Source organism: Eurosta solidaginis, chromosome 2 (genome assembly GCF_040869045.1).
Source record: "Eurosta solidaginis isolate ZX-2024a chromosome 2, ASM4086904v1, whole genome shotgun sequence".
Taxonomy (NCBI): Eukaryota; Metazoa; Arthropoda; class Insecta; order Diptera; family Tephritidae; genus Eurosta; species Eurosta solidaginis.
The window spans coordinates 255,690,250-255,717,891 of NC_090320.1; the positions used below are offsets into that span (position 1 = coordinate 255,690,250).

General features: G+C 37.2%; 1 protein-coding gene across 1 annotated transcript in view; it reads right to left on the reverse strand.

Annotated features, from left to right (window-relative positions):
• Positions 1-27,642, reverse strand: part of LOC137241841 (cadherin-related tumor suppressor-like) — a 178,436-nt gene that overhangs the window by 6,568 nt on the left and 144,226 nt on the right. The window contains exon 9 of the mRNA XM_067769222.1: positions 19-5,431. Coding sequence (XP_067625323.1) covers positions 19-5,431 — 5,413 coding nt within the window. The remainder of the gene's footprint in view (positions 1-18; positions 5,432-27,642) is intronic.

Here is a 27,642-nt window from a genome sequence, read left to right on the forward strand (position 1 = left end):
ATTGTTTTCACAACTCACCCAATCGGCCCCACATCCTGCGCATAACAGCTAGTATCACCTGGACGACAATCTTCGCAAACATCACCATTTTCCGTACATTTGCCAATACTCAGCGAAATTACGCGCCCGTTACGTGTTGCTATCACTTTATGCCACTTGCCATCAGCTAAATTCTGCTTACTTTGAGCGCCAACTACCACCGTCGTTATGGCCGTACGTGCACCACCAAACGAGAAGAACGCTTTACCCTTTACCACCTCAATAGCGACAAAGTCTGAACGTCCACCACTTTGCATGCCATAATTATAGAGTAGCAGCCCATCAGGTTTCGTTGTAGCAAATACAATTGTGATATCATTAGTAGCCGCATCCAGTGCAGGGAAACTCATGTAGGATAGCTCTTCAAAACCAAATGTAGCGCGTTCGCAATGACGTCCATAACGCCCATCTACACAACTACACTTATAACCCGGTTTCAAGCTTACACATTGACCACCATGCAGGCAAGGATTGGGACGACACGAATCCGAAACATGTTCGCATTGATTGCCACGATAGCCGGGACGACATAAACAAAAGAAGGAAGCACCATCTGGACTGTGTCTGCAGGAGCCACCATTATGGCACGGATTACTCGAACAAATATCACCACGCTCCTGCTGGCAGTTTTTACCCTCACGTTGTGGCGGACAAACGCACTGGAAGTCATAACCGATGCGTCGACATTGCGCCTCCATTTCACATGGATTGGGTGAGCATGGATCTTGTTGTTGATTGCATTGTTGACCTGTAAAACCATCTGGACATTTGCAGCTGTAGTCGTGCGAAACAATCGGACCACTAAAGATCAGCGACGGGCTGTCTATTATGTTGAGCATGTGTGAGTTTTCATGCACATGTATTTCCGAGGTGCACATACCACCATTTTCACATGCGAGCACCGCCGTTTGCGTACAAGGACTATAACCAATGAGCACATCACCGGTGCGTGCTTGCAGAAGACGCTCGAAGGATTCGCGTTTTTTACTCAACCGCTCGTGTATGTAGCGCGTTTTGCGGTAGCTGAGATTTATGCTGCGTACGGCTAATATAAGCTCAACGTTCTTGCTCTCATCACTGTCCGTATTGCGTATGCTAAAGAGTTTGAGTTCATCGCTTGGATCAAAAGTTGATTTCAGCAGTTCGACAAAATTACGATAGTGTGCACTCAGAAAATGCTCCGCATCCATTTCATGTACAAGCACTGATACGGAGTGCGCTACAGCATCGCTGTCAAAATTTTGAAAACCCACCGTGACCGTGGACACAACATCCGCATGCTTGCCGTCGTTACCCGAAATGCTGTACGAGCAACCATTCACGGTAGTATGATAGGTCGTATGCAAATCGCAAGCGTGGGGTATGACGAAAAAGTCAGCGGGGCTCGATTGCGCATTTGCAAGTATTTTACATTTATAATCGCCTGTAATGTCAGCATCATTGGGGTGTATATCCGCTATTTTTCCTAATGGTATTTCATCATTGTATGTATTTAGCAGCACATGCACTGTACGCGCAGATGACGGGCTATCATTTTGATCGAGCACTTTTATGGTGAGCGTATGTTGTGCGCGCTGCTTAGGTTCGCCGTTGTCCTCAACTTCGATATTCACCTCGAGTGTGGGTGTAAATTCACGATCATAACTTTTGGCCGAACGCACAAGACCCGAGTGCTTGTCAATGCTGAGATAGGTTTTGTGTTTACCACCCACCAAGAAATAAGTGAATGGACCACCATTCGGTGGTAAATCTGGATCACTCGCTGCCAGCGTCATTATAGATGTGCCTGCTGGTTCGTTTTCTGATATATAACCAATCAAAGCATTAGGCTCAAATATTGGGCCATTATCGTTGACATCCTCCAACTCAATCTTTACTAGCGTAGTACCTGTTTGTGGCGGTACACCCGTATCAATTGCGCCCACAATTAACTCAAATACCGGAACGCTTTCACGATCCAATGCCCGCGCTGTCTCAATGTCACCACCTTGTGGATCAACTTTGAATGTTTGATTTAAATTACCATTTATGATTGAATAACTGAATTGATTATTCTGCATGCGCACATCTTTATCGACTGCTTTGACACTTATCACTTTTGTACCAACTGGTGCTGCCTCCGAGATGCGCGTTGTATAGAGCGCTTTCATAAACTCCGGCGGATCGTTACCATCTTGTATTGAGATAATGACTTGCGCTTCATCTGTATCATTACCACGTATACCGCCATAATTTTTAGCCATCACAGTGAGTACAACACGATTTTGTGTTTCACGATCTAAACGACGTGACACATACATGATGCCTGTAGCCGCATTGATAGAGAAGCCCCAATCGTTACTTGAGCCCACAAGTAAATAATAAACTTTACCATCTTCACCAGCATCTTTGTCGGTAGCTTGTATTGAGCCGATAGAGGTGCCGATCACAGCCGATTCAGATACATCAAAATGGAAGACGGGTTGCACGAATTGTGGATAGTATTCGTTGATGCCTGTGATATGCACCACACACATAGCAGTGCTTTGCATTTGCGAATCAGGATTTGCAGCCATAATTTGTAAGTTATAATCACGGCGCTCTTCATAATCGAAACTCACAGCAGATGTTATCTCGCCAGTGCTTGAATTGATTTTGAAAAAACTCTTACCAGTACCGCTTGTGATCGAATAACGTATAATTGCATTTTTGGGCGAATCTTTATCAGTAGCTTTAGCGCGAAAGACGAATGTGTTCGGTGGCCGATTCTCTGCTATAAAGGCATGATATTCGCTTTGATTAAAAAGCGGTGGATTGTCGTTTATATCCGTGAGTATCACAGTAAGCATAGCTATCGCTTTCTTGGGCTTATACGCCAAATCCTCGACTGTTATATTCAGATAATATTCTTGCACTTGATCATAGTCGAGCGGTTGCAGTATTGTAATAGCGCCACTGTCTTTATCCACCTTAAACTCTTTGCGCTCATTTCCGCCCGAGAAATAATACTTGAGCATGCCATTGGGCCCCTCATCTCGATCCGATGCAGTAACAGTGAGTATTGTTGAGCCTATCGGCTCATTCTCAGGCACAATTACTTGATAACTTTTTGCTGTGAACTCAGGCGCATGACGATTTTCTCCTGTTACCACAATGCGCACGCGCGTTTCGTCTGCCAACGGTGGCACGCCACGATCCGTTGCACGCACGCGCACTGCATACTCAGTATTTGCTGGCACGTTGAGCGTTCTTGCTACCGCTATCCAACCATCATGTTTGCTGATTGTAAAGTAATTGCTTGCATTACCGCTAGCTTGCAGCGTATAATCGATTTCTGCATTTACGCCATAATCGAGCGCATCCACTGCGTGCACTTTGAGTACGCGCTGACCACTCGTGGCATGTTCTGGCACGGGCGCTAGATAGGTGGTGTGCTCAAACTTTGGTGGATTGTTATTTGCATCCACAATATTTATATTAACCAAACATTCAGAGTTCAATGGTGGCTTGCCATTATCGGTGGCCAATACGATCATTGTGTACATATTTTCGGGTGAGCTCTCAAGCTGCGATTGTTTGTATTTCATAGAGCGCTTGCTAAAGATCTCACCCGTTGCTGGATCAATTGTGAAAAGGTCGGATGGTTGTTGTAGCGAATATGAAATAACCGAGTTTGGTCCCTGCTTATCACGATCGTTGGCGATCACTTGGCCCACAAAAGATACAGCACGCTGTAATTCGGGGAAGTTGAAACTATAATAGCTATGCTCAAATTCGGGCGCATTATCATTTTGATCTTGCACAGTTATGGTAATAGGCGTTTCTGAACGCCAAGCACCATCTGAAGCAACAATTTTCAGCAAATACTCATCTTGCTGCTCGCGATCAAGATAACCCGCTACTGTTACATTACCGCTGATCGCATCGATCCTAAATTTCTCACCAGGGTTCTCAGTAAAGCTGTATGTAGCGTTTGCGTTGGCGCCTACATCCAAATCCGATGACGTGACTTGTATAACAAAACTGCCAATAAGTGCATTCTCTGTGACATTCACCGAAAAAAGGCGCGTAAATTTTGGTGGATTATCATTTTTATCTAGCAGCGTTATTTGTACGCTCGCTGTGCCAGTGAGTTGTGGCATGCCTTGATCCAATGCTTCAACCAGCAACTCATAAGCGCTCACCTCTTCGCGATCTAAGCGCATTGTGGTATATATTTCGCCAGAGTCCGAATCAATTTCAAATGTGCCTTCAAAGTCATCGACGAGCCGATAGGAGAGCTCACCATTATCGCCAGCGTCACGGTCACTGCCGTGTACGCGCACAATGAATTGCGGTGGCGGTTCTTCTTCCAAAATCTCAGCATAGTATGTCATTTTATCCATTACAGGCACATTATCATTGGTGTCCGTTACATTGATGGTGAGCAACATAACGCTGCGCAGTCTCGGTTGATCTGAGTCCGACGCTTCAATCCATAGCTCATAGCTGTGCGCTGCTTCATAATCCAAACCATCTTTGCCTATCGTTAGCACGCCTGTATTGGGATCGATGTGCACCGCTTCACCAATATTACCACCAGCAATTGCATATTTGATTTTACCCGCTGCACCTTTTTTTGGCGTATTTGCTAGTATCGTTGTTATCACTTTACCCTCACGCACATCTTCAGCCAACATAAATTGCATGTTTGCCATGTACGAGAAAGTGGGAAAGGATGCGCTTGGGCGCAGTAGCACAGTCAGATCAGCGCGTGATGAACGTGGTTCACTGCCTTGATCTAAAGCATGCAAAACAATGCTATAAATTGTATCAAAGCTTTTATTTTCACGCGCGCCTAACGCCATCTTCGTTTTGATTACTCCACTTCTTGCGTCTATCGTAAACTTATCCATATCCTTTCCGCTGATGTTATAACTGATGAGCGCATTGCTACCATCATCCAAATCGGTTGCGCGCGCACCAAATACAAATTCACCAGCGCGTATGCGGTCCGGCACATTGACATTGAAACTAGCCGCATTAAATTGGGGCGTATTGTCATTAACATCGCTTACGCTGATTGTTAGATTGACTGCGCTTGCACGCGGTTCTGTTGCTGAACTGTCTTGTGCCATCAGGGTTAAATAATAGATAACGGTTTCTTCGCGATCTAGCACGACAGCAGTAGTGATTTCACCCGTTTCCGTATTGATATGAAACTTATCCATACGTTCGCCAAGCAAAGTGAAGCGTAATTTGGCATTAGCGCCGCTATCTTTATCCATCGCAATGGGTTGTAGTACCTTGGTCCCAGCAGGTAAATTTTCCTGTACGCTTGCCAAATAGAAAGTACGCGCAAATTCTGGACTATGATCGTTCATGTCTTGTACGATGACGCGTACAATACCAGTACCAGTAAGCGGTGGAGAACCTGCAAGTGGAGCAGAGGAGAGAGAATTGTGAGTAGGAAGTTTGAAAAAAGCATTAAATTTAAGTGAAATATTTGTGTGCTTTATTACATCGAAATCTTAAATAAAAACTTATGCGCAACACATATGATTGCTAAACCACAGCTCGTTTGCTCCAGAGTAATTGCACGCGCTTGAGATTTATGTGATTTTAAATATATGTAGAACAACGCGCAAGCGCTTGCGTTATCTCATAGCGCCCATAGCTACCAGCAACTACATATGCGTTCTATTCACTATCAAGATAAAAACTATGTAAACAAGCTCATTCTGGAAATGTTTGCCTGCGTTGTGGCTTTCGTAAGCAATACATTTTTTACGCGTTCTAATTTAACGAGCAAATTGAAATATTGCCATAAAAGGATGAGCCAACTAAACGCAATGATTGGGCAATATGCAAAATACGTAGTAAACTTACAGCTACGTATGTTTTAGTGAAGAACAGTCCCTAGTTCGAAAATTTCATACATATATATGTAAAAATACACTTAAGCGGCAATAAACGGAACTATGCAGAAAAATTTCTCAGCACATATACAGTGAGTTCCAATTCATGCATTTCTTTTGGAATTTCGAATTTATGAATTTCTTAACTTATGAGTTTATGGAATAATGAGTACATAAACTAACGAATTCATGTATTTATGAATTTTCAAAATTATGAATTTTTGACTTTATGAATTTAAGAACTCGTGTATTTATAAATTTGTTAATTTTTGAATTTAAGAACCTGTCAATTTATGAATTGATTAACCTACGAATTTATTAATTTATGAACTCAGAATTTATGAATTTATGCATTGATAAATTTACGAATTTATAAAATTATGAATTTATGACTTTATGAATTTTTAATTTAAGTATTTATGAATTATTTAATCATTGTGAATTATTGAATCCATGAATATATGAATTTACGAACTTATGAAATTATTAATTTTTGAACTGAGAATTCATGAATTTATGCATTGCCAAATTCATGAATTTATGAATTATGAATTAATGAGTTTTGAATTTATGAGCTTATGAATTTATGAACTATGAATTTTTAAATTAAAATTTTTTTATGAAAAATTTAAAATTTATGAATGTATGAACTTTATGAATTTTTAAATCTATGATTCTATGAGTTGATGAACTTGTGAATTCATAAATCTATGAACTTATAAGTTTATGAATATATGAAATTAAGAGTTTACGAATTATGAATTTTTTAATCAAAAATTTTTGGAATTTTTTATGAATTTATGAACTAATTTTGCTATGAATTTCCAAATTTTCGAGTTTATAAAATATTTAATTATTATTTGATTTTAGCGACCTTTATAAGTTTAAATATACATTTTTTATTTCAAAGCTACATGGCGCACCGAACGGATGCATATTTTTGCTAATAAAAATAAAAATCACTCTGACGAAGATCTCCGAAGGTGATCGAAATATATTGGGAAAATAAAAAAACAAATCGTTTTATTACTTTTGACCCAGAGCCGGCAAAATAAAAAAATTACAATTATTTAATTAATAAATTTATAAATTCTTGTATTAACGAAATTATGAATTAAAAAATTTTAAATTTATGAATATATGAACTTTATAAATTTTTAAATCTATGATTCTATGAGTTTATGAACTTATGAATTTATAAATCTATGAACTTATAAGTTTATGTATTTATGTATTTATGAATATATGAACTTATATGAGTTTATAGATTTATGAAGCTGTAAGTGTTAGAATTAATAAATGTATCAATTTGTGAATTTATGAGCTTTTGAATTCATGAATCAATGTATTAATGAGTTTATTAATAAATCAATTCATGAATCAACGGAGCTATCAATTGACGCATCTGCGAACTTATGGTCTAATAAATTGATGATTTATGAAATCATGAGTTTGAGAGTTTACGAATTGTTGATAATGTGAATTTATGAATTTACGAACTGAATAATATATGAGCCTATGAATTAGTGAAATAACGAATTCATTCTCCTAAGCCCATGAAGTAAATTTATTTCGACCCTTTCGCTTTAGCAAGTACCCACTGTACAAGCTATCAGCGCGCATATAATAACCGAACTTAGTAATGCTCATATGCATACTTTAGATTGTTGTTACAGCCATGTAGACGATGATGGTCCTTTTTAGCTCAGACAGTGATTTTTTTGCATTCGCTTTAGTTGCGGGTGTTGCTAACTTTTTTTGGTTGCAAGCGCGTAGTTATTTCAACCAATAGCTCTAATTAAACTATCCATGTTACTTGTATAGTATAGTGGTGCCAAAAAAGGGTTGCCATGTTGTACGCGCAATTTGCAATTTATAGCAAAACGGTATATGCTTGATTGTGAGTACGACATAACGGTCATGACAATTATCTGTGAATTGCTTTTTAGCTGCAAACTAGTTTTTTTTTGCCTATATCGCTAAAAAGATTTTATGAGATGTTAATAAGAAAGTATTTATTTGGGCAATGATAACAGTTTGTTACACTTCTAATAATTGCAGGTCAGTTGCAAAGTTTTGTAAGCAAAATGAGTGTCGTTTACATCACATCCGCTTAGGAATAGCAAATACGATTTATGGTCTACCATAAATATCGGGGTGGCTGAATTGTTTGCCGGAAAAAGGTTCTCTATAAGACTCGACCTGTTAAAATTTTAGAATACTTCTCATTCTTCAAAAATATTTCTCCCAATACCAATTTTTAAAGTTTTCACCGTCATTTGGGTCCGTTACTTTTTACCTTGTTTATAAATGACTTACCACAAACTCTCATACATTCCCGAACTCTTATGTATGCGGATGATGTTAAACTTTGTTACTCATACTTGCCTTCGGAGTCTTCCCGTGTGGAGTTTCTTCAGGCAGACTGGGACTCATTTCAATGCTGGTGTACTGCAAATTTACTAGTTTTGAATTGCTCGAAGTGCAAACTAATGACATTTCACCGAGTGAAGCCAAGTTTGACATCGTATACGTTAAACAGCACACCTTTGGAGCGTATATCTGTCGTAAGTGATCTGGTCGTTCTTTTTGATCCTAAACTGACTTTTAGTACGCATATTTCATAAATGGTAAGCAAAGCAACGGATATACTCAGTTTTGTGAAGCGATGAGCTAAGGAGTTTAATGATCCGTATCTGACTAAGACCCTCTACACATCGTTGGTACGACCAATCTTAGAGTATTTTTCGTGTGTCTGGTGCCCAGGGTATCAAAACTTTATAAAGCGTATTGAGTCATTACAGAAGCAATTCATTATATTTGCACTACGTGGTCTTAACTGGGATTCTAGTGTGCATTTGCCACCATATAGAAATATGTTTCTCCTTATAAATCTGCCAACTTTAGACAATCGAAGAACTTTACTCGGGGTAAAGTTCATTCCCAAGCTCATTATGGGCGAGATCAACTCATCTGATCTTGTTAGACGACTAAATTTTGCTGTTCCTGGTAGAACGTCCAGACACTTTGTGCCTTTTTATTTACCACTTTGCCGGCAAAATTTTGCCAAAAATAATCCACGGCGAAGTTGGTGTTCGCATTATAACAACTTGTATAACTGCATCAGTTTTGAATGTTCGTTTTCCGAGTTACATAATTCAATACTGTCATGTCTGGCCTGTTATCAAAATATGAGGGGAGGTTGCAGGCATTGCATTATCTCACTACAAGTATATCAATTTCTAAGCTGTCTAAAAGGTAAGCGCATTGCACATACCTGAACTCAATAAAAAAATATCCAAAATCTTGTTTAGTGTAGATGCATTCCATATTCAATCGTTCTAAAAGCTCTAAATGATTTCTAAAAGTCACTATCACTAAAGCCAGACAAAATCAAAGCTCAAAAAAATTGACATTAAATTAATTTGGTTTGACTGCGACCTTAATATCATTTGGTGGTAATTATGTAAAAGCTTCCCATATGAGCTAAAACTAATGCTATTGCACCCCAGGATAAGGTAGAGCCTCTACTAGAATTAGCGGTGTGCACCCTTTTAAATTGTGTACAAATTATTGAGGCCCTACTGCATTATTGCAGAGTATTTTTATGCACTTTGCTTAGATTGCTAGGGGATATGCGCCTAAAAATATACAGCACGCAGTAAAAGTAGACGAAACTCCTTAATTTATTTGTTATTTGTGCACAGAATATGGTTGTGACTTTTACCTTACACTAGTTGGAAAATAACTTATAAAAAAGATTAAGCTCCTATTTACTTTAATCGCTGTTCAACCTACAGTTCAACTTGAAGTTTTGAAAGTGTTCGGCAATATTTGTTAAAGCTGGTATAAGTATTAGCGCCTTAAATTATGCCACACGCAAGCGCTACTTGCACCTGCTCCCATCTTTCACGTATTGTGGTATTAACTGAGTATTTTCAATAAAAATTTAGGAACAGTTTACACGAGGTGGAATTATTTCATTTTAAAAAATAGAATGTATAATTTACAATTGAGGTGTACTGGCGCCTAAAAATATGCCATGCGCTAAAAAAAACTTCAGGCTGCTACCCATCTTCCCTTAGTTAATTCTTAGTTGGGTACAGTTCATAATTAAGGAGTAAGTTTTACAAAGTGAAACTATTCCATTAAAAACTAGGTCATACTATATATCATATCATCAATGTCAGCCTCGTAGAGCTATAATTCAAGCTGTGATGCGAGGAGTGATGCTGGGAATTCATATTGAAGCTAGTATAGGTGTTTATCACTACACTTGGTGCCAGCATCACAGCATGACAGCTTCAACATAAACACTGCAAGAAACTTTTTTTGAGAAGCATCACTCAAAGCTCGAGCTCCAATATGAATGCACCCCTAGGCGTTGTTGCCGTTGTTTTCGTAGCGACAAAGTCTCCCGTCGAAGGTTTTGGGGTGTTTATCGATGCTGATTGTCTTTTGCAGATATATATCCGGTACGTTTCGGTAACAAGCACCATTAAGGTACAAGCCCGACCACAATTCCGACTGATTTAATATGACCACATTGAATTTTTAGGCCAATGCGCCCCCATCTGCTAGTCCCATGAGGAAATTGTGGCCGCCTGAGCCTCGCTTGCTTAAGAAACAGGATTCGCCACAAGAAGGTGAGGTTGTTAATTGGGTTGGAGAAGCCAAAACTTGTGTAGGCAACCCCTTGAAAGGGATGCGCTGCACACTCTCTTGAATCATTTGTATGTTTTAGTCACTTATTACGACAGGCATATTTTCCTCGGGTATATTACAAGCCCCATAACCCACTGGAGGCACCTTGTAATACAGAGCAGTTTTTTGAATTCCAGTTGTAGACTCATAACGCATTTTTTTAGTATCCTCACTCAATTATCATGCAAAATACTTTTGTAAGCCAATTTTAGTTCAATCACCAAATAAACTTAGGCAATATATTTCCTATAGTTGAATATCACAACAACAATGCACAGTAGATCTAAAGGAAATATCCTACCATATTCAAAAAAAACTTGCGAATATTTCTACCACAGTATACAATTATTTGACGCCGATTCTAACGAAAAATTCCAGTAAAAGTAAATTTACCAAAAAGGAAAACCTTACAATGGAAATAAAAAATGTTTTCCACCTAAGGTTTTTTATTAGCACAGTAAGCCAGCGGAGCTCAAATGGAACGCAAAATATACCTACATTTACGAAGACGTTGGTTGCTAGAGTTCAACGCTGTTAACCGATCAAGCATATGAAACATATTAACTTACATACGTATGTAGAATGTCTGATGTGATGAGCCAAGTAAAAATGCAGTATGGAATGTGAATTAAAAAAAAAAAACCCCCCCAAAGCTATTGAGGTAATTTTTTTGATGGAAGCGTAAAAAAACATTAGGAGGAACAGTTAAATTGGTTAAGAATACTTAAATAGGTACCTGCCAGCGTTGAATTGAAATAAAAACTATTTTGTGTGTGAGCGAAACACTTTTCTGCAGGCTGAGTAACGCGGCATTGCGTTTCGCTAAGGAGGTGATAGGCAGTATAAAACTAATTGCATTGACATAGCATTGAAAAGATAGAACTTGTGCGATAATTTCTTGTTAATGCAAACACAAATTCAGCAGAACACGGTTTGTGAGCAGATTTTTCTGCAGGCTAAGTAATGCAGCCGTTTTAGACGGTTAAGCGCCAATTAAGTAAGTAAGTAAGTAATGCAGCGCTGCGTTGTATTAAGGCGCTCATCGGGAGTATGTAAGGAATTGTTTTGACGTACCAGTGTAACTCTGTAGCACAATAACTCAACAGCGCCGTGCCAGATGTTCCATTGAGCTTCTTTTAGGAGGCAATCGCTTGTGAGACGATTTTTTTGCAGACTGAGTAACGCAGCGTTGCGCTGCATTAAGGCGCTGATCGGCAGTCGATGTACTAATATAGTTCGCTAGCCGATGTACTAATATAGAGCCATGGTACATTTAGCAGGCAACGGATTGCCAGAAGATACTTTCTGTACACTGAGCAACGTTGAATTGAGTTAAGATGCTGATTGATAGTATGCAAAATTGAATTGCTTTAACATACCGGTGTAAATCAGTAGCGCAAAAACTGAACCGGGATATGTTACGTTTGGGAAAATACCCTCAGTAGGCAACGGCTTACTTAAATTACTGAGTAGGAGACACAATACCTTTCACAATACCAGCGAAAATCGCCACTGATAATTATTAACGTAATATACCTCAAAATAAAATGACCATCAGCGACGTTTGTTAAGAGGCGAGCTTGGCACTCAATTGATCTAGCGCACTCAATGGCGTCATTGCGCCACTGTCACAGGTTCGCCGATTCTATGTGGTATCGAGCTATAGTTCATTTGCGCCAATTTGTAAGCATTTGACCTTAGCAAGAAATAGCTAGCGCATGGAAAATTGCGGAATTACCCACCCCTAAAACATATCATTTGAAAATTGTATGCACAGGCGCTTTTCAAGCACACGCGCACGCACATACGTAACACAAAAATGCATAGGCGCCCACAGCCCACAATTAACTGTAGCCTATCGGCGATATGCGTATAGACGGCCTGTTGATAGTCGCAGCGTAGAAGGCGCAACTAAACGAGCAATCATGTGCGCCGGGAAATACGCTTGTTAGACGATGCGTTGAACAAAAACAGCTATGCGCAAAAGGTATAAAATGCAGAAAATACAAAAAACTAAAAATGAAGCATTGAGAAAAGTGCAAAAAATCGTTTGCTAGTAAAACAAATGTAACCGAGCTTAGCGCTGTCTAGTGACTATTGTTAGGCGGCGGCTGAGTAAGCGCTGTAGCAGCAAAATTCACAGCAGTCATGTGAATATGAAGTAAAGAGTGAAGAAATAAAACCAAAACTAAAAACAAAACAATTTTGTAAAAATTTTGCTCGTTTGTCGTACGATTGCTGAATGGTTGAATAGTTGGTTGGTTACTGCTTGCCATTGCTTCCAGCAAACAAAACGATTGAAGCGGTGAAAGCGTCGCTTGAATGCTTGAATGCCTGCGCGCTTGAATGCCTGATTGGCTTGGCATGTGTGATAAATCTCGTTCGCATATAGTTTTGTTGTGATGCTGTTGCTATTGCTGCAGGATAAATAAAAAGCTTGTTAGATGCTGCTGAATAAACGAGCGCAGTTGCCCGTTATACACCCATACACACGCGCAAGCACGCATGAGCAACCGCTTGTGAGATAGCAAAATAACAAAAAAACAAAAAATGGATGCTAGAAATTGTTACGTATCGGAATGGTGTTTGCAATGCAGCTACAGCAATTACAACTACAAAACAAAAAAGTAAAAAGAAAACAATAAAAACGCCAGTCAACCACAACCAAAACGCGCATCACACCACAGTTTTAACAATGTAGCGGTAGCGCAGCAAGCTGACAACATTTTTGTGACCGCCAACTTTGCGTTACATCTCAAATCAAAAGCGCGCATCTTCATCATCTCACCGCGCTAACTAAGCAACAATTTACAAGCTATAATGTGTGTTTGATTGTCTGCTTGCGCGTTTACATCCATCCTCCGCTAGTTAACCGCAATGTGACTATGCACGCGCGCTTATCTGTTTACTTGCATTCATTGTCTGTGTTGCATTTTTTTGTTGGCTTTGTTGAAACTCGCGTTTAACTTTTGTTTCAAGGAGCGCGCGTGCGCAAGTTTTATAAGTAGGCCTGCTCTATTGTTATTGTTGTAATATCACTTTTTATACTCTGTTGTGATAGTGCGCATAAGAGTTGTTGTTTTTGAAAAGGTACCTCCTTGGAGGTTTTGATGTGCTGTTTCGGCTTTTTTATAGAATTTGTAAAATTTGGCTATTATATCCTTTGCGAAAGTCGTGCTGCCGCAGATGAGACAGACCCACTCCATCTTCAGTGGCTGCTATCAGTCGTGTCGAGTATGAATAATGAAACGACATGGAGTCGAAGTCGCCTTTGCATTTTGGAACTACCAGGAAACGCGTCATTACTTACCTTACGTGGAAGATTGTTACATCGAGGAGTTGGATTTACATATGCATTTATCACTGGGCTGCATTTTGTAGCCAGTCATATTTAGGTAAACACTACGTAGTTCCGAATTAAATTACACCACCAGTACCTTTTTTTATGTTTGCCATTCAAAGTTCCTTTACGTGGCATTGCGGATTTGAAGACGTGACTCAGGTAGCGTATGGTCACTCCTACTGCAGCGTTCGCTGCTTCGGTACTGTTAACTATTTGTTTAAGCCCGCTTGTACAACAAGGGTGAACTTTGTAACATTGCCCTTAGAAGCGTTCTATACTGCCTTCCTGCGGGGCGCTCTCATTGTCTGACTTCGCCATGAGCTGTTAAGTTGAAACGTGCTGTAGTTATGGTCACTACCCGTAAAATGTTATATCTAACTCCATCAAGGCGCGTTTAAACGGGATAGAGTAACCACACCTGAACGGCAATATGTCGGGATCATGTCGGTGTTCAAAATGGCCAACCAAAGCTGGTCGTACAGCTTTGATATTAATTTTCCTTTGCGGTCAGTCTGGGATATTTGCCATTTAAACAGATCTGCGGTGAAAATCTCGAGTGATGACCTCGAGTGGTTACCAGTTTAATCCAGTAGATTGTTAAGTTATTTTCAGTTTCTTTGAGCTCTTGAACTGTATAATTGGCAAGAGTTAACCATAAGGAGACATTTTGACGTTGCCAGCGTTCACGATCCAGAGCGCGGCAACGCCTGTCACATCTATATACGTGTCAATCACTTCTGACTCTATACGATTTGCGGATGATCCCATAGCTGATTGCATTACTAAGAACCAGTTGGTAGTTCTATTTTGGCTGCCTTGAATGTAGATGGTAATTTGCGCACTTTTTGTCTTTTGCAAAAGCAAGTGCCTCTCTGTAGGTACTACATGCTCCAGACCCTGGAAGGTAATCAACCTTACGTGACTGGTGGTACCTTACGCCTCTGATTGCTTATCGGAGTCTGTTGGCTATTCTAGCCTTGCACTTCTTATGTTAGGGCCTTTGAAGTCTATTATCGATACCCGTAGCCTAGACATCTGAAGCAGCGCTGCACATTGCAGACAGGTCATACTGATAGGACAGCAAAAAAAGATAGCATATAAAATCCACAGCTAGCTATAAAATGTTTGGTACTATCTATACATACATATACATACTTTTTCTTCTTTTATTTCCACCCAAGCAGGGGCTCTGCTCATATGATTTTGTTTTCTACCCACAAACACGGCACTATGTAGACAACAATAACACACGACTGTGTGACAACATTGCATGTTATTCTACACCTTGACTTTGGGCCACCAACAAACGGGCGTTGGTTATTGTAAAACGTAGCTGAATCATATGAATGTTTGTATGTATATGTGTGAACAATGCGTGCAATTGTGCCAATACAAAGTTGCAATTTATATACTTAACTAGTATTACATATGTTCTTGTAGCTGTTGTTATTGTTGTTCTTTTACATAAAGTTTGTTGCAATTGGCTATGCAAGCGCTAACGATGAGGTGAAATTGTTGAACGATTGGCCAATTTAATTGTAATGATTGTTGTTCGCAAGAGAAAAAATGCTTAGCTGCAAAAATATGTCCACGCACATGTGTACATACATACATATGTGTATAAAAATCTAAGCATTTGTGAATATGTATAACAATTGAAGATGTGCAACAAATGCGATAAGGAAAAAAAAATTAAATGCTTGTCATAGCGTTTTGTTTGTTGAGTACAATAAATGCTGTATGGTTTAAATCTCAAACGTACTTAATAACAAGCTTTCATAGTTAGCCGGACATCATAACTGCGTACAAAATAACAAACTTTTGCCCATGCACACGCACACATACCTTTTTATACCCAGATGTACTTCTGCACAGGGTATTATAACTTTGATTGGATAACGGTTGGTTGTACAGTTATAAAGGAATCGAGATATAGACTTCCATATATCAAAATCATCAGTATCGAAAAAAATTTTCTTGGGCCATGCCCGTCCGTCCGTCCGTCTGTCCGTTAACAAGATAACTTGAGTAGATATTGAGATATCTTCACCAAATTTGGTACACGAGCTTATCTGGACCCAGAAAAAAGTGGTGTTGAAAACGAGCGAAATCGGACAATAATCAAGGCCACTTTTTGATATCCAAAACTTGGAAAAATGGAAAAAATGCGATGATTCAAAAACAAATGCCGCTAAGCCAATAAAATTAGGTTGGCTATACATTAAGGGTCCAGTTGGTTTTATTCGTAAAGCAAAGGGATTTGACCTTTGAAATTTTGCACATAAGTTCTAAGGGAGTTGCCCAACGAGAATAAGTGAGTAGTTTTTAATTGTTATTAATAATTTACTAATAATTGGTTGTTAAAGTTACCATGGTATAATTATAACTTTCTATCTACATTCGAGCACTTTCACAAGAATTTTATACATAAGTCCACTTGAAATATTCGTAATTGAAAGACGTTGCACGTTTGATTGTGCGACATTAAGTCTCCTCTTTATTGAATAAATTATTGTCTTTTATACTAATTTACTTAACCTATACATTTGTAAATATCTTAATACTAATAACTAAAAATAAGTACATAGGAAATGGGTTATGCATACATGTACGTTTGTATACAGTCTTTGTATACATGTAGCTTTGTATGCATAACTCCATACATGTAGTTTTGTACAATTTGCAGCGTTAGCAGATCAGTTTGAATATTTTGGTATTTTCCCACAATTAGTTGAATGTTTGTATGTATATTACAATGGGTTGTGTGTTTATATGTATAATTTATTAACTGTGATATGTGTCTCATATTCGGCATTCCGTGCCGTCTGGGTTAGTTCAATAATTGTAATATGATTATTACTAAAATAAATTTGAATTTGTTTATGCGTAAAGCCGCAAGTATGTTACAGTAGGTGTGGCATATAATGATACAATACAGTGTGTGACGTATAATGCCACACACTCTATATTGTTTAAAAAAACAACAAACAACTATTTTCATTTGTTTGAATTTGCGTATTATTGTAATTTACTGCTTGCTTGGTGCTTCCAGATGCTTTAAATAGTACCAACGAATCAAAAATATTATAAATAGTACCAACGAGGAAAACGAACCTTTTTCATTCAACTCTGTATATTTTATTTTCACGAAAGGATAAAAAATAGCGCCTGTGGCGCTTTTTTTTTTAATAATTTACGTTTATTTCATAAAAATTTTAAAGTTTGACTAAAAAACTCGCAACATCGCACATATAAGCCTTAAACCACATTGAGTCGTTTTTTATTTATATATATTTTAATGTCTGGTAGCACCATATTTGCTCAATTTACTGCGTTTTCTTGCATTTTTTCGGTAACTTTAATATTAAATTGTAATCAAACTAAAGGCCTCCTGTGGGTAGGGGTGGAGTTTTTGGAAAGGGGGGACTATCCTCCACTACCAAAATAAACGAAATCGCTTGTAAGCTACTACTACTTTAACGTTTCAAGTGCACAACTGGGTATTTAATGTGCAGTTTAAGCCAAACTTAGACGTTCTTACGTGTTATTATTGTAGCTGTTGAATGCGCAGGTCATTAAAGCGGATATGCTACTGTTAAGGAGGAAATATGCTGCAGAGTTTACAATTTTATTTTTTGCTTTTGTGTAAGTAAGTGTGCTTGTGTATCTTAGAGGCGTTAGAATGTTGTCGCTTAGTTATGAAACAACCAACAAAAGTAGAAAAAAAAAAAATTCAATAAAATTGTTTTTTATTTGATAAAAGTAGCAGATAAAAAAATATTATTGACTGCAAATGCTATTAAAAGTTATTTGAGTGTTGACACCTTTCAAATGTGCAACAAATTTTAGCCTCATTAACTTTTTTATGAGCCAAGTTAGTTCGCAGCTACGTATTGAAGTTATGTAATTAAATAGCTGCATTAAAGCGAATATAAATTTTATTTTATAGCAGTTTTATTTTTTAGACAATGTACTACCATATGAGTTTAGATGTAAGTATTTGACTATTACCTACTTATGTGCATAATTTTAAGTAAATAACCGGAGTACAATAAACTAAATTTCAAGCTCTTTTGAAAGGACATTTACCACTAGGCATGCAAATTCTTATACACGTTAATATTAGCATGCCATTGAAGGTGGCGTTCTGCTACACGTAGCGAGACCTTGAGATATTCACAGCCTTGCCCTTACAGCAAGCGCATTCTGCCGCACACAGCAGAATTTATTGAACTTTTTTACCAACATGCCACACCCTGATATACGTAGCGTTTTAAGCTAAATTCATTGAGAACTATCCCCCTAAGAAGCTTGATAATAGTACCATGAGAAAATGCTTATCGAAATTATTTTCGCGCTACTGCTAGAAAAACAGGCAGTGCTTGCTGGATAGGCTGTATTAATGATTTGTTATTTGTCTCGTTTTTGGCCGTAAGCATCAAGAATAACTAAAATTTTGACTACAAAGGGCAGGTTAAGATTCCTGAGGATGATTTCAGATTGAAGTCGAAATATTGAATATTGAACTCAATCAAAACTTGTTAGTTATTATGGTTTGTCATATTAACGAAAGACTTAAGATGCAAACTTTTTCACATATGTCGCAATTTTATACGGCTATTTCAACAAGTCGTGCGAATTAGATTTGAGAACCTACATTGTTGACCAAGCTGTACGCTTATGCGAACTTTTCGACTCTCTTCTGATGGTTTCAGTATTAAAGTGCTTGTAAAAAGTCCGCGAGTTCATGTTTTTGTAGTGAAATAAATTAATAATATATTTATGCAATTTGCTCTTATTTAACATCAAACTAAAGAAAATAATTATTTTTGATAAATATGTAACATGGTCTTTATAACCGATTCTGCTATCCAGCTCTATGAAGGGTGCTCTCATTCAAAATTTAAGAAAGATAGTGTAACGGCTATCTTGGTGTGGTGGCAGCGTGCCTCGCCTACCACCCCGAAGATCCGGGGTTCACGCCCCGTGCAAAGCAACAAGGTTTTTCAATGAAAAGAAAAGTTTGATAAGCAAGGCCATGAAAAGTTTTTCAGTTAAGACTCATTTGCCTTGCAGATGCCGCTCGGAGTCGGCGTAAAATATGTTGGTCTCGTCCTGCTAATTTGTAAAAACTGAAAGGAGCACGACAAAAATTGGAAGAGAAGCGCACCCATTTATCTCTTCGGAGGCTGTCGCTCCTTGTATTTATTTATTTGGTCTAATTTTAAGTGTTTATAATATGTTCTAGAATGGTCTTAGACAATAGAAATAGCGGAAACGTCAAATCCAAATTTTTTTACTAATAAAAATATGATACAAATGTATTAAAAGTACTGCTACACTAAAAAAGTGGTATGTGCATTGAACTAAACCCATGTACCGAAAAAGTCGTAACTGAACAAAATTTTGGTTCGCAAAATTGAGCTAAAAACCTTACATCACCGTTTGTAAACTTTCTAATGTTTCTCTACTATCAATAACAAAAACAGTTGTATAAAGCAATTTGAGCATGTCTCGCTAATCAAATACAGATAATAATATTGATATAATAGAGAACATCGGAAGTACTGCCTATAATAACAATGATATAAACCCTAAGCTCTTGGAGCATGCCTACCATTATTTTACACAATTTTGGAGTAAAAAGCATATAGAATAAGTATGTATCTTAATGGTGAATAAAGGAATAGCAACAAAAAGGCAACAGTTAAAGGCATCTGCCTTTACTCTAGTGCAATGTATGCATGTTGGAGATTTGGAGTACAATACTCAGCACCCGGGAAGCTAGCCGATGAAGAAATGAAATTCAGAAACATGTCCTAGTAACCATCGCCGTTTGCAAACTTTGTAATTTTTCTCTACTATCAATGATTAAAACCTTACAACTAAATTAAGGAACTGAAAGTATGTATTGGCTCTACTTTTGGCTGCGCCTCACAGGTGCAATATTATAATGTAGGATTCATAAAACATTGCAGTCTTATTTTTTTAAATAAAAACTTCTTACATTTAAAAGAACAAAAATATATATTGCATGTCGTTATTTATAGATATAGGGCGAGCTTCTCTGATATTAAGAATGAATTAATTTTTTAAATTTTATTTGTCTAAACAATTTCTTAGCACAAAGTGCATGATACTACCAGGAGTTCTAGGATGCCAATATAATTTTTTGACACATCCAGCACGTCAAACGAAGTTTGTGTATGGTGGGAACGTATACATTGCACTAGAACAACTATATACCAAAACTTAACCTAAAATTTGTATAGAAATTTTGCAGATAATTCAAGCAATTTTCAAATCATTGATAGTTTCATATTCAAAAAAATTGTGAAGCAGTGAACATCAAATTTGCCCCTTTAATCTGCCAAATAAATAAAAAATTGTGACTCCATATAAGTGGAGCTGCTTTGAAAAGTGAACATATTACACAGATTCTTGGTAATCTACGAAAAAATATGCAAGACTACAAGAACACCCTATTGCGAAGGTCTAATATGAATCCGAACCAAGCATATCAAATAACAAAATACGATGATAAATTATAAAAAATAATTGATCAATATTTTCTTTAGAGTAATGACAGGATTGAGAAGAATACCGTTTGTATTTACATTTCCTACAATTCTATATATTCATATATGAGCTAACGAAAGATTTAAGCCACGAACTTGGCAAAAGTGAGTTCTCAAACTCTTAGAAGAGAAACGTTTGATTCTTTCTACTGATGGTTCTCAGCTAAGTGCAAGTAAAGCGGATCGTAGTCTCAACTGACTGACTCATTTGCTTCTAGAATAATAGAAATTTTTAGAGCAGCTTTTCGGCTTTTGAACTCGCAAAACAATCGGAACGGTTCTAATCTTGAACCGTTTTTGTTTTTGTGAAAATCTATCATTGATTAAAAGTTTTCAAGTCCCAGCACTCTTACCTATGTAAATTTTTTGGAACCATAGTTATTTTTATTTTTTTAAATACATTCTCATTCCAACATTCTTGTCTAATTGATCTATTGATGTTAGCACCTGAAAACGCTTGATAGAGTACCTGTAAATCATTAATACCACTTTGGAACATTTTGCCAACTCTGTAATTAGATGGTTTCATGATTGCCCATGAGGGAAAAAACTTACGTTATGTGCCACAGACAGTTGTGTTAACTTGGAAATTTTCCTTCGAGATTCAAATAAACTCCCGATAACCGAGTGACTGAAACTTTGAACGTAGCTTGGAATAATAATAATTGGGATAATAAGAAAATTCTTCCAAGTTGAGGAGTCTTGAGATCGAGTTTCAAGTAATTTTCGGTGGTGGAGGCCACAATCTTCACGCTTTTTCTCATTTTGACCATGGGATTCTATTATATTTGCTCAACATGTAGCTTTTAGTAAGCAGTTTCCGGAGACAGACAAATTTTGTTGCGGTGCCGAGGGTTTAAAAATACACCTTCATCTACTGAATCGGAACCTTATGTCAAAGAAGGAGCTTTTAGACAGTTTTTAAAATTTTTCATACGGCGTATCGGCAAAAATAAAGGAACGAATGCCCACTCCTCAGAAGTCTGACGTACATCTTTTGTTTTACACTACACTTCTTCGGCCTGAAGCAAAGCTCTGTTTTTCTGAAACCTTTTAATTTTTCCATTATTATTGGACTTCGTGGGCATAATTGTGGTGGAAGGTTGATGCCGGGGTGCAGAAATGGGAGAACATATTATTAACAGGTATACCGGTTGGTTTCAAAGAACTGTAAGGTATCGAGTCTGCTGTTTTTTCTATCGATTCAGAAATACGTATATCTCACAGGTTGCTATATTATTGTCGTGCCTTTTATGTGGAAATTGTAGCTGAAGCCGCATCAGGCATCAGGCGGCGATGAAAGCAATAATCTCACACAGTACTTCATCAAGAATTGCCCTGGAATGCAAAGAAACATTGGAAAAACTTCGCCCAGGCCGGATCATAAATCAATATTTGGGTCGCTGTCATGAAGGGATAGAAGATAATGAAAAGGCCAATGAGTTGGCAACGGAGAGTGCATCACTCGCTGAATCGATGGTAGACGTCGTTGTTGTTGTTATTGTATTTAATATAACAACAACAAAATAGTAGACGTTCCAATCCACTTGGGTGAAATCAAAAGGAGACAGGGGTTGCATATGATCCATCAAGCCGGAAAGGCGTGAATTGAAGCGGGGATGCAAAATTAAATTTATTAGACTTACAATTTGGCCCATATTTCTGAAGAGAGAACACTTAAGGCTCACGATAGGCTTACCAACTGGACACTGTCTGGCGAAAGTGCGAGATGCAGGAAGAAACGGTTGAGCTAACCATGTAAGGGGCGGCAGAATTGCCAGATATCGAGGCAACAATTAAGCAAGGTTCTATAAAACTTCTAGTATTTGTGATAACATAAGCCAAGACATCTAATTGGAACTCTTCCGTTTCAATGTCAAACAAATTCTGGTGGTATAATCAACCAATGTAATGTCTTTACTGAGCGGTCAGTTAAACCTTACTTAACCTCCGCATTGCACATTTCTCCAATTGTCTTCAAAAGAGATGAAAACGGAAATATTAACCTACTAAAACCAATTTTTGCAAAAACATTCAAATAAATTCGGACTACAAATTTTATTTGTCCTCATTGCGTTGCTTGCAAAATTTGTTTTTGGCTTACAGCTGTGCCACATCAGCCACATATGGCAATGCGTAACGACTATGATCGCTATATGATTGTCCATAATAATAAGATCAATAACTGTATTTTGGCAATGAAATAAAAGGCAAAACAAATATGCTTAACACATGTTATACTTAAATATGACTGAAAGCGTTAGATGTAAATATTATACGCTTGGAGTCAAAACCACGTAACTAAACTTTTTAAAAGCTTCGTTTTTATAAGAGATTTAATAGTGTAGTAGATTCAGCTGCAAACAAGGAAAGCCTTTTTATTTTTCTAAAGGCCTAACAAACAAAGTTAAACAATATTTAAATTCACTTCCTAAGCTGCTAACGAAACAATCAAATAATCTTTTGCATGTGCTGTGGAATTTATTTTTCTCGAGTTAGCAGATTTATACTTCATGTCGGAAATACATATGTATAGCAATAATGGCATCCAATATGAATTGCTAGCCTACATAAGATATACATATTATGCACTTGGGGTTATATGCCAAATAAGTGGTGCGGCCAACCAATGTGGTATTTGGCCATGTTTGTAGAAGTAAGCTAAAGAAAATGTTCGAAAAAGGCACAAACAACAGTTGCTATGCAAATGTACTCACAGCTAGAGGCAAAAAAGGAAGAAAAGGGAAATTGAATGAAAATAGTAGGGAAAAAGTAGGTACATATGTAACGCATAAGTAGCTAAAGGCATTATAAAAAGCCAAGAAAATAGCAAATAAAAATTTAAAAAGGAAACATGGTGAAACAAACAAGAAGTCAAATCTAATTTGAACATAATTTAATATAACCAGTTGTAGGGTCAGACATTCTTGAAGTGAGTCCATTGCAGAAAGCACAGAAAGCTCCGACGGTTTTTTGCATTCTAAATCTGAGCAGTAAGAGATGATTAATTTTGAAGGAAGATTTGTGTAAAAGATTACAAAAAAAAAAGCAATAAAAAAATAGTTAAAACAGCTATAAATTAAAAACGAATCACCCTATTGAAATATTCTTTTTTTTGCAAACAAACTTTGAAACATTAAACCGTATTAAGCTTAAATAAAAACAAGTAAGGAAGGCTTAGTTCGGGTGTAACCGAACATTACATATTCAGCTGAGAGTTTTGGAGACAAAATAAGGGCAAATCACCATTTAGCAAAAGCTTGGGTGACTCTAGAATGTGTTTGTACGATATGGGTATCAAATTAAAAGTGTTAATGAGGGTTTTAAAAGGGATTAGCCCTTAGTTGTATATGTGAAGGCGTTTTCGAGATATCGACCAAAATGTGGACCAGGGTGACCAAGAACATCTTCTGTCGGGTACTGCTAATTTATTTATATATGTCATATCACGAACAGTATTCCTGCCAAGATTCCAAGGGATTTTGATTTCGCCCAGCAAAACTTTTTCATTTTCTTCTACTTAATATGGTAGGTGTCACACCCATTTTACAAAGTTTTTTCTGAAGTTATATTTTGCGTCAATAAACCAATCAAATTACCATGTTTCATCTCTTTTTTCATATTTGGTACAGAATTATGGCATTTTTTCATTTTTCGAAAATTTCGATATCGGAAAAGTGGGCGTGGTCATAGTCGGATTTCGGCCATATTTTATACCAAGATAAAGTGACTTCAGATAAGTACGTGAACTAAGTTTAATTAAGATATATCGTTTTTTGCGCAAGTTATCGTGTTAAAGGCCGAGCGGAAGGACAGACGGCCGACTGTGTATAAAAGATGGGTGTGGCTTCAACCGATTTCGCCCATTTTCACAGAAAACAGTTATCGTCATATAGTCTATGTTCCTACCAAATTTCACAAGGATTGGTAAATTTTTGTTCGAGTTATGGCATTAAAAGTATTCTGGACGAATTAAATGTAAAAGGGCGGAGCCACCCCCATTTTGAAATTTTCTTTTATTTTTGTATTTTGTTGCACATATTATTACCGGAGTCGAATGTTGACATAATTTACTTTTATACTGTAAAGATATTAAATTTTTTGTTATAATTTGACTTAAAAAAAAATTTTTTTTTAAAGTGCGCGTGTTCGACATCCGATTTCGCTAATTTTAAATTAGCACACATATAGTAATAGGAGTAACGTGCCTACGAATTTCATCATGATATCTTCAACGAATTCCAAATTACAGCTTGCAAAACTTTTAAATTACCTTCTTTTAAAAGTGGGCGGTACCACTCCCATTGTCCGAAATTTTTATGATTTTCTCTTTTGCGTTATAAGGTCAACGCACCTACCAAGTTTCATCGCTTTATCCGTCATTGGTAATGAATTATCGCACTTTTTCGGTTTTTCGAAATTTTCGACATTGAAAAAGTGGGCGTGTTTATAGTCCGATTTCGTTCATTTTAAATAGCGATCTGAGATGAACGTACATACCAAATTTCATCAAGATACCTCAAAATTTACTCAAGTTATCGTGTTTACAGACGGACGGACAGACGGACGGACGGACGGAAATGAATGAATTTCTTTTTTCACCCAGATCATTTTGATATATAGAAGTCTATATCTCGATTAGTTACGGGTTACCGTTATGCGAACAAAGTTAATATACTATGTGGGCTCTGCTCAGCTGAGTATAAAAAAAGCTGAAGCAAGTTATTTTCCAAAATAAAAAAGTTTGTTTTGAGTGTTCGCCAACCTTAAAAACATTAACTTGTGTTCAGCTTTAAAAAAATGTATTCCTGTCTAATATAACCAAAATTTGTGTAAGCAGAAAGAAAACCAGTGATAGGTGTAGGGGGAGGGGGTGATTTTGAACACACCAGTCAATAAATTCTTCACATAGACTGTCCATGGTGTTGCAACTCACGTCCTTCTTTTAATGAGTTACAAGTTTTATTTGCAAGTTTGGATAACCAGGCACATTTTTTGTAATTTGTTTGAGTATTATCGTCGATGTTTGTTGTTGTTGCTGAAATGTAAAAACCTCTTCCATAGATTAGGGAACAGCCTCCACCCCTTCAAAAAAGTACACGAGCTCTCTTTTACCGGATATGAGTCCAATGCGTTCCGGTACCGGCACCTTCTGATGCGAGAAGGATTTCTTTGACCTCTCAAATCTTTGGGTCTGTGGACTTAAGTGCAACACGCATTCCCTACCAAGAATATAATCTGACCTATTTAATATATCAAATGGACAATATGATATCAGTTATTGATTTCTAGATACAGAATATAGAACTTACCATGCGAGTAAAAAGGGGGAAGGTATACAAAAGTGGTAGAAAAAAAACAATCGGAACGGATGGCTTGGTAATGATTATGAAGTCTTGTCGTCGTCCTCAATCATGAATGCTACGGGATATTGCGGTCCCATAAACTTTGTTATATTAGATGGAGTTGTTTTCCAAAACAAATGAAAATGAAATGGTTATCGGCTGTTATCAATAAGAAGCCAACGAAGCTCTTCACAAAAATACTGAAATTATTTGTTTAGGAGTGGAGGCCTTCTTCTTCTTCTGTTTCCTTAAGCGTGTATCGATAACCATACTTTTTTAGCTCGAGCCTCATCTTTCGTTCGCATAATACGACTTAGCCAGCGCAGCCACTGTACTTTAATGTGCTGGACTTTGTTGATGTCTGCTTAAAGCTCGTACAGCTCATCATTAAAGCTACTTCCAATTGCCCACTTAGTTCAAAGTAGCATTTATTGGCAAGAGTGATTCTTAGATGTATTTCAAAACTTATTTGATTGTTTGTGTAAATGCCGTTTCCCAAATAAATGAAGTAGTACCTGGGCGATCGAGCTTTGCTCGGAAAATCTTCGAGTATGCCGCACAACATACTTTGTTCTACATGTCATCATTAATCAAACTCAACTTTTTTTATATGTACATATATTATATACTTTTATTTACCAATATTCGAATTCGTTAAATATAGATTTCAAAAGCATATCAAACACTAACCGCAAACTGAACTGGAATGAAAAATTTGAAATGTGTAATTCCAGCATATAGCATAAGGGATTGTTATGACAATTAGTGAAATCGAGAACCAAGTTATTTAGGTCGAGTATCTTCATGCGCCAAATTATTAATTTCAAACATTTTTTTAACAATTGTTTTTGTTTTTATCGGCCTATTGATAAATCATTCAAGGTTCGAATCGAGCTCAAGGCCAGAACAATAATTTTTTTTCAAATGATAATTATTGTTATTTTTTAATTTTTCTAAATTTGAAAAATTATAGTTTGTTTTTGGAATAGTAAGTAGAAAATTTTTCAGACAACCTGCCATAGCTGCGCAGATAGATCCATTTCGAAGGGTGCTAAGCCTTCATCATCAGTACGCTTTAGCGGTGGTTTGTTTGACTGGCAAATTTGTTACTTCTATTCCTTTTTACCAACTATATTTATTCAGTGTTGCGCCATCTGGTGCAAATCACTGATAATGCTGGATTTTTTGTTTATTGTCAATTACTTTGTTTGACATTCCCAAGTGCTCATGGTTTATTAACAATTGTTTTTGTTTTTATCGGTTTATTGATAAATCACTCAAGGTTCCTACAGCGTACTGATGATGAAGGCTTAGCACCCTTCGAAATAGATCTATCAGCGCAGCTATGGCAGGTTGTCTGAAAAATTTTCTACTTACTATTCCAAAAATAAAATACAATTTTTCAAATTTAGAAAAATTAAAAAATAACAATAATTACCGTTTGAAAAAAAATTATTGTTCTGGCCTTGAGCTCGATTCGAACCTTGAATGATTTATCAATAGGCCGATAAAAACAAAAACAATTGTTAATAAACCATGAGCACTTGGGAATGTTAAACAAAGTAATTGACAATAAACAAAAAATCCAGCATTATCAGTGATTTGCACCAGATGGCGCAACACTGAATAAATATAGTTGGTAAAAAGGAATAGAAGTAGCAAATTGGCCAGTCAAACAAACCACCGCTGTATAGCTAAATGGTTAGCGCAGCATGCCTAAAGCGTACTGATGATGAAGGCTTATCACCCTTCGAAAT